Source organism: Carcharhinus amblyrhynchos, unplaced genomic scaffold, assembly GCF_965287045.1.
Source record: "Carcharhinus amblyrhynchos unplaced genomic scaffold, sCarAmb.v2.hapA scaffold_44, whole genome shotgun sequence".
In the NCBI taxonomy this organism is placed as follows: Eukaryota; Metazoa; Chordata; class Chondrichthyes; order Carcharhiniformes; family Carcharhinidae; genus Carcharhinus; species Carcharhinus amblyrhynchos.
In genome coordinates, this window is record NW_027649785.1 from 3,508,305 (window position 1) to 3,520,936 (window position 12,632).

The 12,632-nt window shown below is 43.5% G+C and overlaps 1 protein-coding gene across 1 annotated transcript in view; it reads right to left on the reverse strand.

Moving 5' to 3' along the window:
- Positions 1–1,156: 1,156 nt before the first annotated feature.
- LOC145337168 (complement C1s subcomponent-like) overlaps positions 1,157–12,632 on the reverse strand; it is a 45,816-nt gene continuing 34,340 nt past the window's right edge. The window contains exons 9-11 of the mRNA XM_080181957.1: positions 7,844–7,963; positions 2,514–2,591; positions 1,157–1,938 (exon numbers count right to left, since the gene is read on the reverse strand). Coding sequence (XP_080038083.1) covers positions 1,157–1,938; positions 2,514–2,591; positions 7,844–7,963 — 980 coding nt within the window. The remainder of the gene's footprint in view (positions 1,939–2,513; positions 2,592–7,843; positions 7,964–12,632) is intronic.

Here is a 12,632-nt window from a genome sequence, read left to right on the forward strand (position 1 = left end):
AAAGGGCGGGCGGTTTAGAACGGAGTTGAGGAGGAACTTCTTCACTCAGAGTGGTGAATCTCTGGAATTCTCTGCCCGTTGAAGTGGTGGAGGCTGCCTCGCTAAATATTTTTAAGACGCGGGTTGATGGGTTTTTGATAAGCGAGGGGATTAAGGGTTATGGGGAGAGGGCGGGAATGTGGAACTGAGCCACGACAGATCAGCCGTGATCTTACTGAATGGCGGGGCAGGCTCGAAGGGCTAGATGGCCTACTCCTGCTCCTATTTCTTATGTTCTTACGTACCAACCGACTCAAGAACAGCTTCTTCCCTGCTGCTGTCAGACTTTTGAATGGACCTACCTTGCATTATGTTGATTTTTCTCTACACCCTAGCTATGACTGTAACACTACATTCTCTATAAACAGTATGCTTTGTATAGAGCACAAGAAACAATACTTTTCACTGTATGCTAATACATGTGACAATAATAAATCAAATCAAATCAAAAATTTGCCCCCACATCTGTGCTGCATCAGTCTTTCTGCCTGCCTCCTTCAATTTGTCTCTCTCTTTCTCTCCTGTATGTCTCACTCTGTGCATCTCTTTCTCTCTCATTGTGTCTCTCCCTCTGTGCGTATCTCTCCCCGACTTGTGTGTCTCTGTCTTGTGGGTCTCTGTCTCTCACTCTCTCTATCTGTATCTTTCTGCGGTTCTCTCTCTATCTCTCTTGTGTACATCTGACACTCTCTGCCTGTCTCTGTGTCTCTCTTTCTCTGTCTCCCTGTTTCTCTTGTGTGTCTCAGTCTCTCTCTCTCTCTCTTTCTGTGTACTTCTCTCTCCCTATATGTGTCTTCCCTGCTTCCCGTTTGTCCTGTGTTCATGAACACTTTCAGCTTCCTTTCTTTGTTCAAACATTGAATGAATAACAAGCACACAGAACAATGTGTTGTTATTATTTTAAGTGGGGAGAGAGAAATATTTCACAGCTCATTTTCACCAAGTTTACATGTGAGACAGAGAAGGAAAGAAACAAAATACCAATTTTTCTCAAAATGGGAGGAAGAGGGGCAGAGTGAGAAAGGGGAAAGAATGAGGGAAACTGGGCACGAAGGAGAAAAAGGGAAAGTTCACAATTGCATTTTATTTTGGTTGATATCGAAATGAATGAATATGGTTATCTGGTCTCCTCCCTAATCTCCTCGCTCTCATATTTCTTCATGGTTGTCTTAATCCAGTCCAGATAGTTCCCTACGTGGGTGTACACACCGTAACTACCACAATTAGGGGGGCCAAATGACACAATGCCCCTGACAATGTGGCGACGAGGTTCCTGAGAATCCTGAAACACAAAGGGGCCCCCACTGTCCCCTTGGCAGGAGTCTACACCCTGCAGTCCAGCACAGATCATGTTAGGGGTGAAAACCGGGTACTTTCCCATATAGTCGACATTCTCACATTCATCCATGCTGACGATGGGTACCTGAGCATAATGTAGAATGAGTGCAACAGCGTGTGTTTCTGTTCTACCCCACCCTGAAATATAACCCAATGTCTGAACCTCTGGCACAGACCTATCTTCTGGGAGGCACACGGGGGACAGGTTGGGTCCCAGTTTGACCTTCTCCTTGAGCATGATCAGTGCAATGTCATGATTAAAGTTGGGCTGCCCATCCACCGCTTCTCGCGTATAGTTGGGATGGACAATGAACAATTTCATGCTAAAACCATGGGTTAATCTCTTCTTTAGGTCAATCAATCCACCGTAAATGTTCACTGGTGTGTCCGCATTATCAAAGAGATGAGCAGCTGTCAGCACCCATCTATCGGAGATTAGGGCTCCGCCACCCATCCCGCTTCCGACTCTCAGCCGCAGTTGCCAGGGGAAATCACCCAGTGCTGCCTTCTTACCACCAAAGATGCGCCCAAGTCCAGAGGAGAGTTGGCAATACCCACAGACTGGGGAGAAATGAAAATCAAAGTTAAAAAGTTCTCAAATCATCTTAACCTTGGTAAGATCACTGGCCAAACACCAAGATTTGGAAGATTACACACAGGTAGAGTAGTATTGCTCCAACAACCTCACTACAACCTCTGCTCTGAGGGCATTGAATAAATGTGGAACCAAAGGACATCTGCAATATCGCCCACTTTGCGCACCTTCTCTCAGTCAAGTAACTGGTGACCAGAAGGGCAAAATCTCCACCAGAGATTTTCTCCAGTGAGGGAGCCTCCCTGAATGCCTAATAACCTTTTTTGAGGTTATTGTTTAAATCCACACTGAGATCCCATTCCCTGGCCCTGCACTTCCAGAAAGTGAAGGTTGAAATAGCAATGGAAGCAAAGCAGGTTCAAATAACTAACACCCAGAAGAAATTGGGGAAGTGTGGGGGAAGAATAGGGGAGAATGGTACTAATTGGCTAACTACACCAAAGAGCCAGTAGAGACAAAATGGGGCGAATGGCCTCCTGTGAGGTATCGTGCAATGATTTATTGCTACTTTTCTAGTCATTACACTCCTGGAAATATTTACCTGGTTTGCACTTTGGCAAGGTGGGCTGTCCACCCGTGGTATCTATCCATTCAGCATTCTCCGAGCAGTTAAAGTCAGCTAGTGGGAGAAGTACATAAAGGGAGAGAGAAGAAATGTACAGTCACACCTTTTATCCAGCCAGAATGTAGCTGATTGGGTCATTTTCCCCAATCATTCATTTACATTTTGTAGCTATCCTGCACTTACTGAAATTGTGTTAGCCACACCCTCATGATTTGCTTGGGAGATATTGCTGCAGTTTTAGCCATATCCTATTTGCTGTAGTTCATAGAGAATTTTTTACTTAAATAGACCCTGTGGATTGTTTGCTGAGGTACGCGGTTCAGATAGAATCTTGTGATGTTCATTGCAAACTCTTTTTAAACAGACTCTGTAGATTGTTTAATTAAACTCTACTTGTTCATAGTTCATAGAAGTTTATTCTTTAAAAAAAGCACTGTAAACTGTCTGCTGCAGTGCACCGTTTAATAAGAGGCATCCTTGACCCACATTAGCAAATAAGAGGCCTAATACTCCTGGGAAAGTAAATGTTCACCAACCTTAAATCGGGCAGCACAGTGGTTAGCAATGCTGTCTCACAAGAGGATTATTTATTTAATTATTTACCATTATTACAATTCCGAACATGCCTACCCCGGCTTCTGAGATCCATCTAGAAACCATCTGGCTTCGAACTTCACTAACCCCCTTTGCTGATGGGATCTTGCAGTGTGCATTATCGCTGCAAATTCAGTTTCAAAAAAGTGCTTCATTAGCTGTAAAATGCTTTGGGATATCTTGATATCATGAAGGGAGGGAGAAATAACAGCCATAAGTGTAAAATGACCATGATGGTGTCTCCTACTCAATTCTCTATTTTCCTCACTTCATGTTATCGCTAGGCGAGAAATCCAGAAACTCCGTTCTGGGGACCCGGGTTCGAATCCTGTCACGGCAGATGATGCAATTTGAATTCAATAAAATTATTTGGAATTAAGAATCTACTGATGACCATGAAACCATTGTCAATTGTTGGAAAAATCCATCTGGTTCACTAACGTCTTTTAGGAAAGGAAATCTGCTGTCCTTACCTGGTCTGGCCTACATGTGACTCCAGAGCCACAGCGATGTGATCGAGTCTCAACAAGGGAAACTAGGGATGAGGAATGCTGGCCAACCATTGATACCCGTGCACTGATTGAAGTAGGGAACCCTGGATGACACAGACTATTGTGGCCCTGGTCAAGATGAAGAAGGAAGAATACAATGTGCATAGGCAGCTGGGATCACATGGATTGCTTGAAGAGAATAGAGGGTGTCAGAGTAGCGTTAAGAGAGAAATCAGGAGAGCAAAAAGGGGACACGAGGTTGCTTTGGCAGATAAGACAAAGGAGAATCCAAAGAGCTTCTACAAAAAAGCAAACGGCAAATGAGTAACTAGGGAGAGAGTAGGACCTCTTAAGGGTCAACAAGGTCATCTATGTGCAGAGCCACAAGAGATGAGTGAGATCCTTAATGAACATATCAATGTTTACTGTTGAAAAGATACTAGGGAACTTAGGAAAATTAAAGTAATGTCTTGAGGAGTGTATATATTGCAGAAACCGATGTGCTGGAAGTCTTAAAGTGCATCAAGATAGATAAATCCCTGGGATCTGATGAAGTGTATCCCAGAATAGTTGTGGGAGGCTAGGGAGGAAATTGAGAGCCACATAGTGGAGATATTTGAATCATCGACAGCGACATATGAGGTGCTTGAAGATTGGAGAGTGACAGATGTTGTGCCTTTGTTTAAGAAGGACTGCAGAGAAAAGCTTGAGAACTACATACCATGAGCCTAATGTTGTAATGGGTAAGTTGTTGGAAGGTATTCCGAGGGACAGGATCTACAGGCATTTAGAGAGGCAAAGACTGATTGGGGACAGTCAGCATGGCTTTGTGAGTAGAAAATCATGTCTCACAAATTTAATTGAGTTTTTTGAAGGGATACCAAGAAGGTAAACGCAGGCAATGCAGTTGATGTTGTCTACATGGACTTTAGCAAGGCCTTTGACAAGGTACGCATGGTAGGTTGTTGCATAAGGGTAAACCTCATGGGTTCCAGGGTGAGGTGGCTAATTGGTTACAAAATTGGCTTGATGACAGAAGACAGAGGGTGGTTTTTCAAACTGGAGGCCTGCGACCAGCGGTGTGCTTCAGGAAACAGTGCTGGGTCCACTGTTATTTGTCATTTATATTAATGATTTGGATGAGAATTTAGGAGGCATGGTTAGTAAGTTTGCAGATGACACCAAGATTGGTGGCATAATGAACAGTGAAGAAGGCTATTTAGGATTGCAATGGGATCCTGATCCATTGGGCCAGTGGGCTGACAAATGGCAGATGGAGTTTAATTTAGATAAATGCAAGGTGATGCAGTTTGGTAGATCAAACCAGGGCAGGACTTACTCAGTTAATGGTTGGGCATTGAGGAGAAATATAGAAGAAGAGATCTAGGGATACAGGTTCATAGCTCCTTGGAAGTGGAGCCACAGATGGACAAGTGGTGAAGAAGGCATTCGGCATGCTTGGTTTCATTGGTCAGAACATTGAATGCAGAAGTTGGGACGTCTTGTTGAAGTTGTACAAGACATTGGTAAGGCTGCACTTGGAATACTGTGTACAGTCTGGTCACCACATTATAGAAAGGATATTATTAAGCTAGAAAGAGTGTAGAAAAGATTTACTGGAATGTAAGAAACATAGAAACTCTACAGTAGAGAAAAAAGCCATTTGGCCCATTGAGTCTGCACTGACCACAATCCCACCCAGGCCCTATCCCCATATATTTAACCACTAATCCCTCTAACCTACGCATTTCAGGACACTAAGGGCAATTTTTAGCATGGCCAATCAACCTAACTTGCATATTTTTGGACTCTGGGAGGAAAACCAGAGGAGAATGTACAAACTCCACACAGGCAGTGACCCAAATTGGGAATCGAACCCAGGTCCTTGGGGCTGTGAAGTAGCAGTGCTAATCACTGTGCTACCATGCCACCCAATACTAGGATGCAGATTTACTAGGATTTAAGGGCAACAGATGGCACAGTGGTTAGTACTATTGCCTCACAGCGCCAGAGACCAGGTTCAATTCCTGGCTTGTATCACTGACTGTATGGAGTTTGCAATTTTCCCCGTGTCTGCGTGGGTTTCCTCCGGGTGCTTGGTTTCCTCCCACAGTCCAAGGATGTGTGGGTTAGGTGGATTGGCCGTGCTAAATTGCCTCTTAGTGTTAGGAGGCTAGCTAGGGTAAATGCATGGAGATCAGGTCAGTTTGAAATTGTGGTCAGTGCAGACTCAATGGGTCGAAAGGCCTCCTTCTACACTGTAGGGATTCTATGAGGAAGCTACTGGGATTTAATGATTTGGGTTATAAGGAGAGGCTGGATGGACTGGAATTTTTTTTCCCCGGAGCGTAGGAGACTTAGGGGTGATCTTATTGAGGTCTATAAAATAATGAGGGGTATAGATCAGCTAGGTAGCAACATCTTTTCCCAAAGATATGGAAATCTAAAACTAGAGGGCATGGGTTTAAGGTGAGAGGGGTCCAGAGGGGCAATTTTTTCACACAGAGGGTGGTGAGTGTCTGGAATGAGATGCCAGAAGCGGGTACAATTTTGTCTTTTAAAAAGCATTTCGACAGTTACATGGGTAAGATGGGTATAGAGGGATATGGGTCAAACGCAGGTGATTGGGACTAGCTCAGTGGGTTAAAAAAAAGGGGTGGCATGGACAAGTTGGGCTGAAGGGCCTGCTTCCTTGCTGTAAACCTCTATGACTCTATGTCTTACGAATGAATAAAAAAAGTTAGATGAGGGAGGTGTGGGCAAAGGAAGGTGGGGAACATCCAGATACACTATTGCTGGTGCTAAACATTACATACAACAAAATTCAAATGATATACATAGTTGTAAAGGGAAACTGTTTAAAGAATATAAGGTGGCTGTACAGCTAGATACATTGGTCAAGAAGGATCATTTGCCTTTTTTAGCTGGTGTAGAAAGAAGAGCTGGGAGATTATATTTCATGATGTGGAGATGCCGGCGTTGGACTGGGGTAAACACAGTAAGAAGTCTGACAACACCAGGACAGCGCAGAGTCGCTGAGCAGAGACTGATAGCCAAGTTCCGCACACATGAGGACGGTCTCAACAGGGATCTTGGGTTCATGTCGCACTATCTGTAACCCCCATGACTTGCCTGGGTTTGCTAAACCTCACTTACTGTACTGTCTGGAGACAATACACATCTCTTTAAACTGTGCTTAATGCTATCTCCACTCATATTGTTGGCCTCTTTAAGACTAGAATAGCAGGGTAGGTGTAAAGACTCACATTCTAATCAGTAATCTGTAAACTGTCTGTGCTGTTATATGCTCTGTCTGAGGCCAGAACTCTCCATTCACCTGACGAAGAGGGAAACCCCTTGAAAGCTAGTGAGTTTACCATCAAATAAATCGGTTGGACTTAAACCTGGTGTTGTCAGACTTCTTACTGAGATTATATTTCAAACGTGTCAAGCCATAGCTGAAGTACAATGAGCAGTTCTGGTCATTGTGTGATTCCGAGTTTATTAATGAGGGAAGATTGGATAGGCTGGGATTTCTTCCTTTGGAACTGCGTTGAAATGTATGAAATTATGAAGTGTCTGGATAGAATGATAGGAGGGCTTTATATCTCCTTGATGGAGGATTCGATAACCCAGAAACAAAGATTTAGGATCAGCGATTTAGTGGGAGCTGAAGGGTAACTCTAATCACTCAGAGTGTGGTGAAGATCTGGAACTCACTGCCTCAAAGTGTGATAGAGGCAAACACTCTCACAGCAATTAATATTATGAAGGGTGTGGGCAATGTGGAGAAGGAGCAGCTGTTCCACTTAGCTTGAAGTGTCAGTCATGAGGGGACACAAGTTCAAGGTCGGGGCAGGAGGTTTAGGGGGATGTGAGGAAAGTCATTTTACCCAGAGGGTGGTGACAGTCTGGAATGCGCTGCCTGGGAAGATGGTAGAGGCGAGACGCCTCGCACCCTTTTAAAAAGTACCTGGGTGAGCACTTGGCATGTCATAACATTCAAGGCTCTGGGCCAAATGCTAGTAAATAGGATTACGTGAGAGATTAGGTGTTTCGTACATGTTGCAGACTTGATGGGCTGAAGGGCCTCTTCTGCTCTATATGATTCTATGATGCTGTGATTCTATGAATATTTAGATGGGAATTTGAAGTGTCACAGAACAAGAACTGGGAAGTGGGATTGGGTTGGGTGCCTCTGGCAGGTAAAGTTGACCTCACCATTTCCTTCAAGCTTGTAGTATGGCTCTTCACAGCGATATGTGTTCTGGGACTTGTAAGTAGTGGATATGAAGCTCCTGTGTCCATTCTCCAATTCTTCTGGACGCCCGCAATCCACAGCTGTGAAAGAAGGATAATTTTTAATAAACGTCTGAGAGATATGAGATGTACCTTCAAAGTAAATATATATCTATATTTATTCAACTTTCTTTTCAACCAATTCTTCAGCCTGCTTTAGCCAACACTGTCTTCATAACTTTCTAATTACCCTTTTCCGAGATTAATACATTCCAGATTTCACGTCTTCAAAATGATTGTGAAATTCCATCATGTTATAATCATTCTTCCCCAGAGAATTCTTAAAAGTTGAAGTTTATTTATTAGGTATCACGTTTACATTATATTAACACTGCAATGAAGTTACTGTGAGAATTGCCTAGTTGCCACACTCCAGCACCTGTTCGGGTACACTGAGGGAGAATTTAGCTCCTTATCCTTAGACTGAGTCCCCATGTTCTAGGTTCAACAACCCTGTCAACCCAACCAGAATCTTGTGTGTTTTAATGGGATCAGCTCTCGTTCGTCCATAGAATCCAAGTCCAATTTACTCTGCCTCTCATTACAGGATGACCCTTTGACCCCAGGAACCAATCCAATGCATCTCCATTGAACTGTGATTTTCCCTGAAAAAAAACTGTATCCAAGTGGCAGGAAAACAGGAAGTTTTCCCATCTGTTTTTGCGGCGAGCTTAGTAAGATGAATTTCCAGCACGCTATGCATCACAGACACCATCCAGGGATTTACACTAGTGGCAGGGGTTGGGTGGAATGGGTGAGTGTGGGGGTGGTGGTGAGGGAGGGGGGTGCGCTAAACCCACCCGAAAGGCTGGCATTAGACTGCTGAGGGGGTCAATGTGTATGTATTGGTCCCGCAGTGTACTGGGAGATTGGTTGATGTATGCCTCCCCCCAGACATTGCTGGCTTCCTGATTGTTGGCCCAGAACCCACCGACATCACTGATCTATATACACCCCCCCTTCCCCCCCCACCCCCCACAACCCCGACATCACCAGCAGCCCTGAACCCCCACCTCGCCCATGGCAAGTCCCAACACCCCTCACCCACATTTCTGGCCCCTACACCCCCTGATGGCTGAACCCGGCTTCCAAGCACCAGGCCCACCATCAGCCCCCTTGGCATTGCCCACTATCCGCTGGGCATGACCACTGTGCCTGTGGGCAGTGCCAGAGGGCAGTACTATGGTGCGAGGCTGGCACTACTAATGTACCAGGCTGGCAACACCAGGCGGGAATTGCCCTAGTGGCATTCCCCCACCCCTCCGACCCCCACCTCCCTGTGAGCCTCAATGGCCTTTGGTCCCACCAGCAAAGCCCAGACCCTATTGCTAGGGATTATATGGAATCCCTGCTGACGTGTCCTTAGAAATGGCGGGGTCAGAGACGTTAGCCACCCCATGATGCAATTATCCTTTTCTCAGGCCCTCTCTTTGATTTCCTTATTTCTTTCTTACTTTGTCCCTTCACTTCCTATATTCAACCAGGCTATTTGCAACGCTTAGTTCTTTGTGCCTAACATGCACTTTCTGTTTCTGTTGGATCTTTCTCTGTATTCTTCTAGACAGTCAGGTGGGGGGATGATGGGAGGGGTCTAGATTTGGCTGTACCGCTCTTATTTTTGGAGGGGTCAAGTTTATTTTGTAAGTTTAGGATCATAGAACATACAACCAAATCATACAACCCTACAGTGCAGAGAGAGGCCCTTCAGCCCATCGAGTCTGCTCTGAACACAATCCCACCCAGGCCCTACCCCCATATCCCTACATATTATACCCACTAATCCCTCTAACCTACACATCCCTGGACACTAAGGGGCAATTTCTTAGCATGGCCAATCAACCTAACCCGCACATCTTTGGACTGTGAGAGGAAACTGGAGCAAACCTCCTGTATATATAGCAGATATATTGGCCTTGGAGGGAGTACAAAGAGGTTCTAACTGCGAGAGGAAACCCACACAGGCACGAGGAGAATGTGCAAACTCCACACACACAGTGACCCGAGCCGAGAATCGAACCCAGGATCCTGGAACTGTGAAGCAGCAGTGCTAACCACTGTGCTACCGTGCTGCTCAGCACCCGGAGGAAACCCACGCTTTATAGTGCCTCCCCACTGGCTTTTCACTGATTCATCCTCCAGCAGTGCTGACCAGTTCACCAAAGAAGAAACATACAAATTGACAAGAAAAAGCAATAGGCCAGAGGATTGGGAGCAGTTTAGAATTCAGCAAAGGAGGACTAAGGGATTGATTAAAAAGGGAAAAATAGAGTATGAAAGTAAGCTAGCAGGGAACTCAAAAAACTGACTGTTAAAGGTATTAAAGAGAAAAAAATTGACATAAATAAATGTAATCCCCTTACAATCAGAAATAGGACAATTCACAATGTCGGACAAAGAAATGAGGAACTAAATTCATACTTTGCTTCTGATTTCACAAAGGAGGACATGAACAACATAGTTCTGAGAAATAATAGTTTTAGTGAGGAGCTGAAGGAAATCAGTATTAGTAGAGAAATGGTTTTGGGGAAACTGATGGATTTGACGGTGGATAAATCTCCAGGGTCAGATAATCTTCATCCCCGAATTCTTAAGGAAGTGACCCTGGAAACGGTAGATCCATTGACGGACATTTTCCAAAATTCTTTGGACTCTGGGCTGGTTCCCTCAGATTGGAGGTAGCTAATATAAGCCTTCAATTCTAAAAGGGAAGTAGAGAGAAAATAGGGAACTATGGATTAGTGAGCCTAATGTCAATACTGGGGAAGTTGCTGAAGTCCATTTCAAGAATTTTATAGCTCAACATTTGGAAAGCAGTGATATAATCAAACAGCGTCAGCATGAATTTACAAAGGGGAAATCACATTTTTAGGATTGAGGTGAGGAGAAATGTCTTCAGCCAGAGAGTGGTGAATCTCTGGAATTCATTACCACAGAAAATAGTTGAGGCAAAAAACATTGTGAGATTTCAAGAAGAAATTAGATTTTGTTCTTGGGGCTAAAGGGTTCAAGGGATATGAGGGGGAAGGTAGGATCAGAATATTGATTTTGATGATCAGCATTATCAAAATGAATGGGGGAGCAGGCCCAAATGGCCTATTCTTGTTCCTATTTCTATTTCTATGTTTCTTTGTCTTTAACAGTGTGCCTGCCCCTTTGTTATTTCTAAACTCAATCCTTAAAGATTTGTTTTGTTGACCTTATGTCTTCCCACCTCAGAACGGGAACTGATTCTTTGACCATTAGTTGTACCCCACTTCTTTTTTCTATCTCCCACTCTATTGTGTCCGAAGACTCGATAATGAGGGATATTGAGCTGCCAAACCTGCCTCTCCTTTAGCCAGGTTTCCATTATAATAATGACACCATGCTGCCATGTGTCTCTCTGTGCCCTTAACTCATCTTCTTGCTTCACAGTTTCTAAACTTTCCTTCTGTAATTTCAAATTGATCACGCCATCTTCTATATCACTCACAAACATTCTACTCCATTTTCCTGATCTCAATTTGACCTATCTGATCCTAAGCCTGGGATCCCATCCCCCTGCCGCACCTGTTTAAATACTCCCCAACAGAATTAGCTAAAGCCCCTGCGAGGGTGCAGTTCATTAGTTTGTCCCACGTTCCCCAGAAGGAGTCCCAGTGTGTCTATTTCTGGAATGCAATTTGTATATTTTACAGTTCAATGTCTCCGCCAGTCCTTCATTCCCCAGGATAGTTTTTCTAGTAACTGTCTCTGAGGGACCAACATTTATTTTAGCAACTCTCTTGCCTTCAAAGCTCTAACAATTTGTTTTTATATTCCTTGCCAGTTTATTTTTAGATTCTCTTTTTTCCCCTTTTTTAATCAACATTCTGATTGCCTTTTTCTAGTTTCTAAAATGCTCCTGATCCTCTGATTTATTACAATTCTTTGCAACATTCTCAACCTCTTCTTCATATCTAAAACTATCGTTAATCTTTTTAGTAAGCTGTGGGCAAGTCTTACTGAGCTGTTATTTTTCAATAGAATGTATTATTAAATTGTGTCTTTAAATGTTTCCCACTGTTTATTCCCCACCATACCTTTTAATCTATATACCCAATAAACCTCAGCCAGCTCTACCCTCAAAATTCTATTCAAGTTTAAGTGATTGGAGTATGTCATTTTCAAACTTAATGAGGAATTCAATTTTATTATGATCACTATTTCCCAGTGCATCTTTTACTATGACATTACTAAATAACACTGGCTCAATTGCACAATGCTAGATCTAAAATAACTTTATCCCTAGTTGTTTCCACAACCTATTTCTCTAGGAAACTCTCACAAAGCATTCTACAAATTCAGCTTCCAGCTCATCTTTGCCAATTTCATTCATCTGATCTATATGAAGACAAAAGCTCTCCACAATTATTGCATTGCCTTTATTGCAAGCTCCAATAATTTCTTACTAAATGCTCTGAAATTACTCCCATCAGGGTTACCTGACCTTTGGTATTCCGAACCTCCACTCACACTGATTCTACTTCTTGATTTTCTGAGCCTTTTCTCACCAAAATCCTTGTCACCCTCCATTATCAGGACTGTTGTTCCTCCTTTTCCACTCTGCCTGTCCTTTTGAAACGGAAAATTTATTCTCCAAACTGGTCATCTTTTAACCTGTCTCTGTAATGGTGATTGGATCTAAACAATTTATTTTTATTTTACCATTAATTGATCTATTTAATAAGTG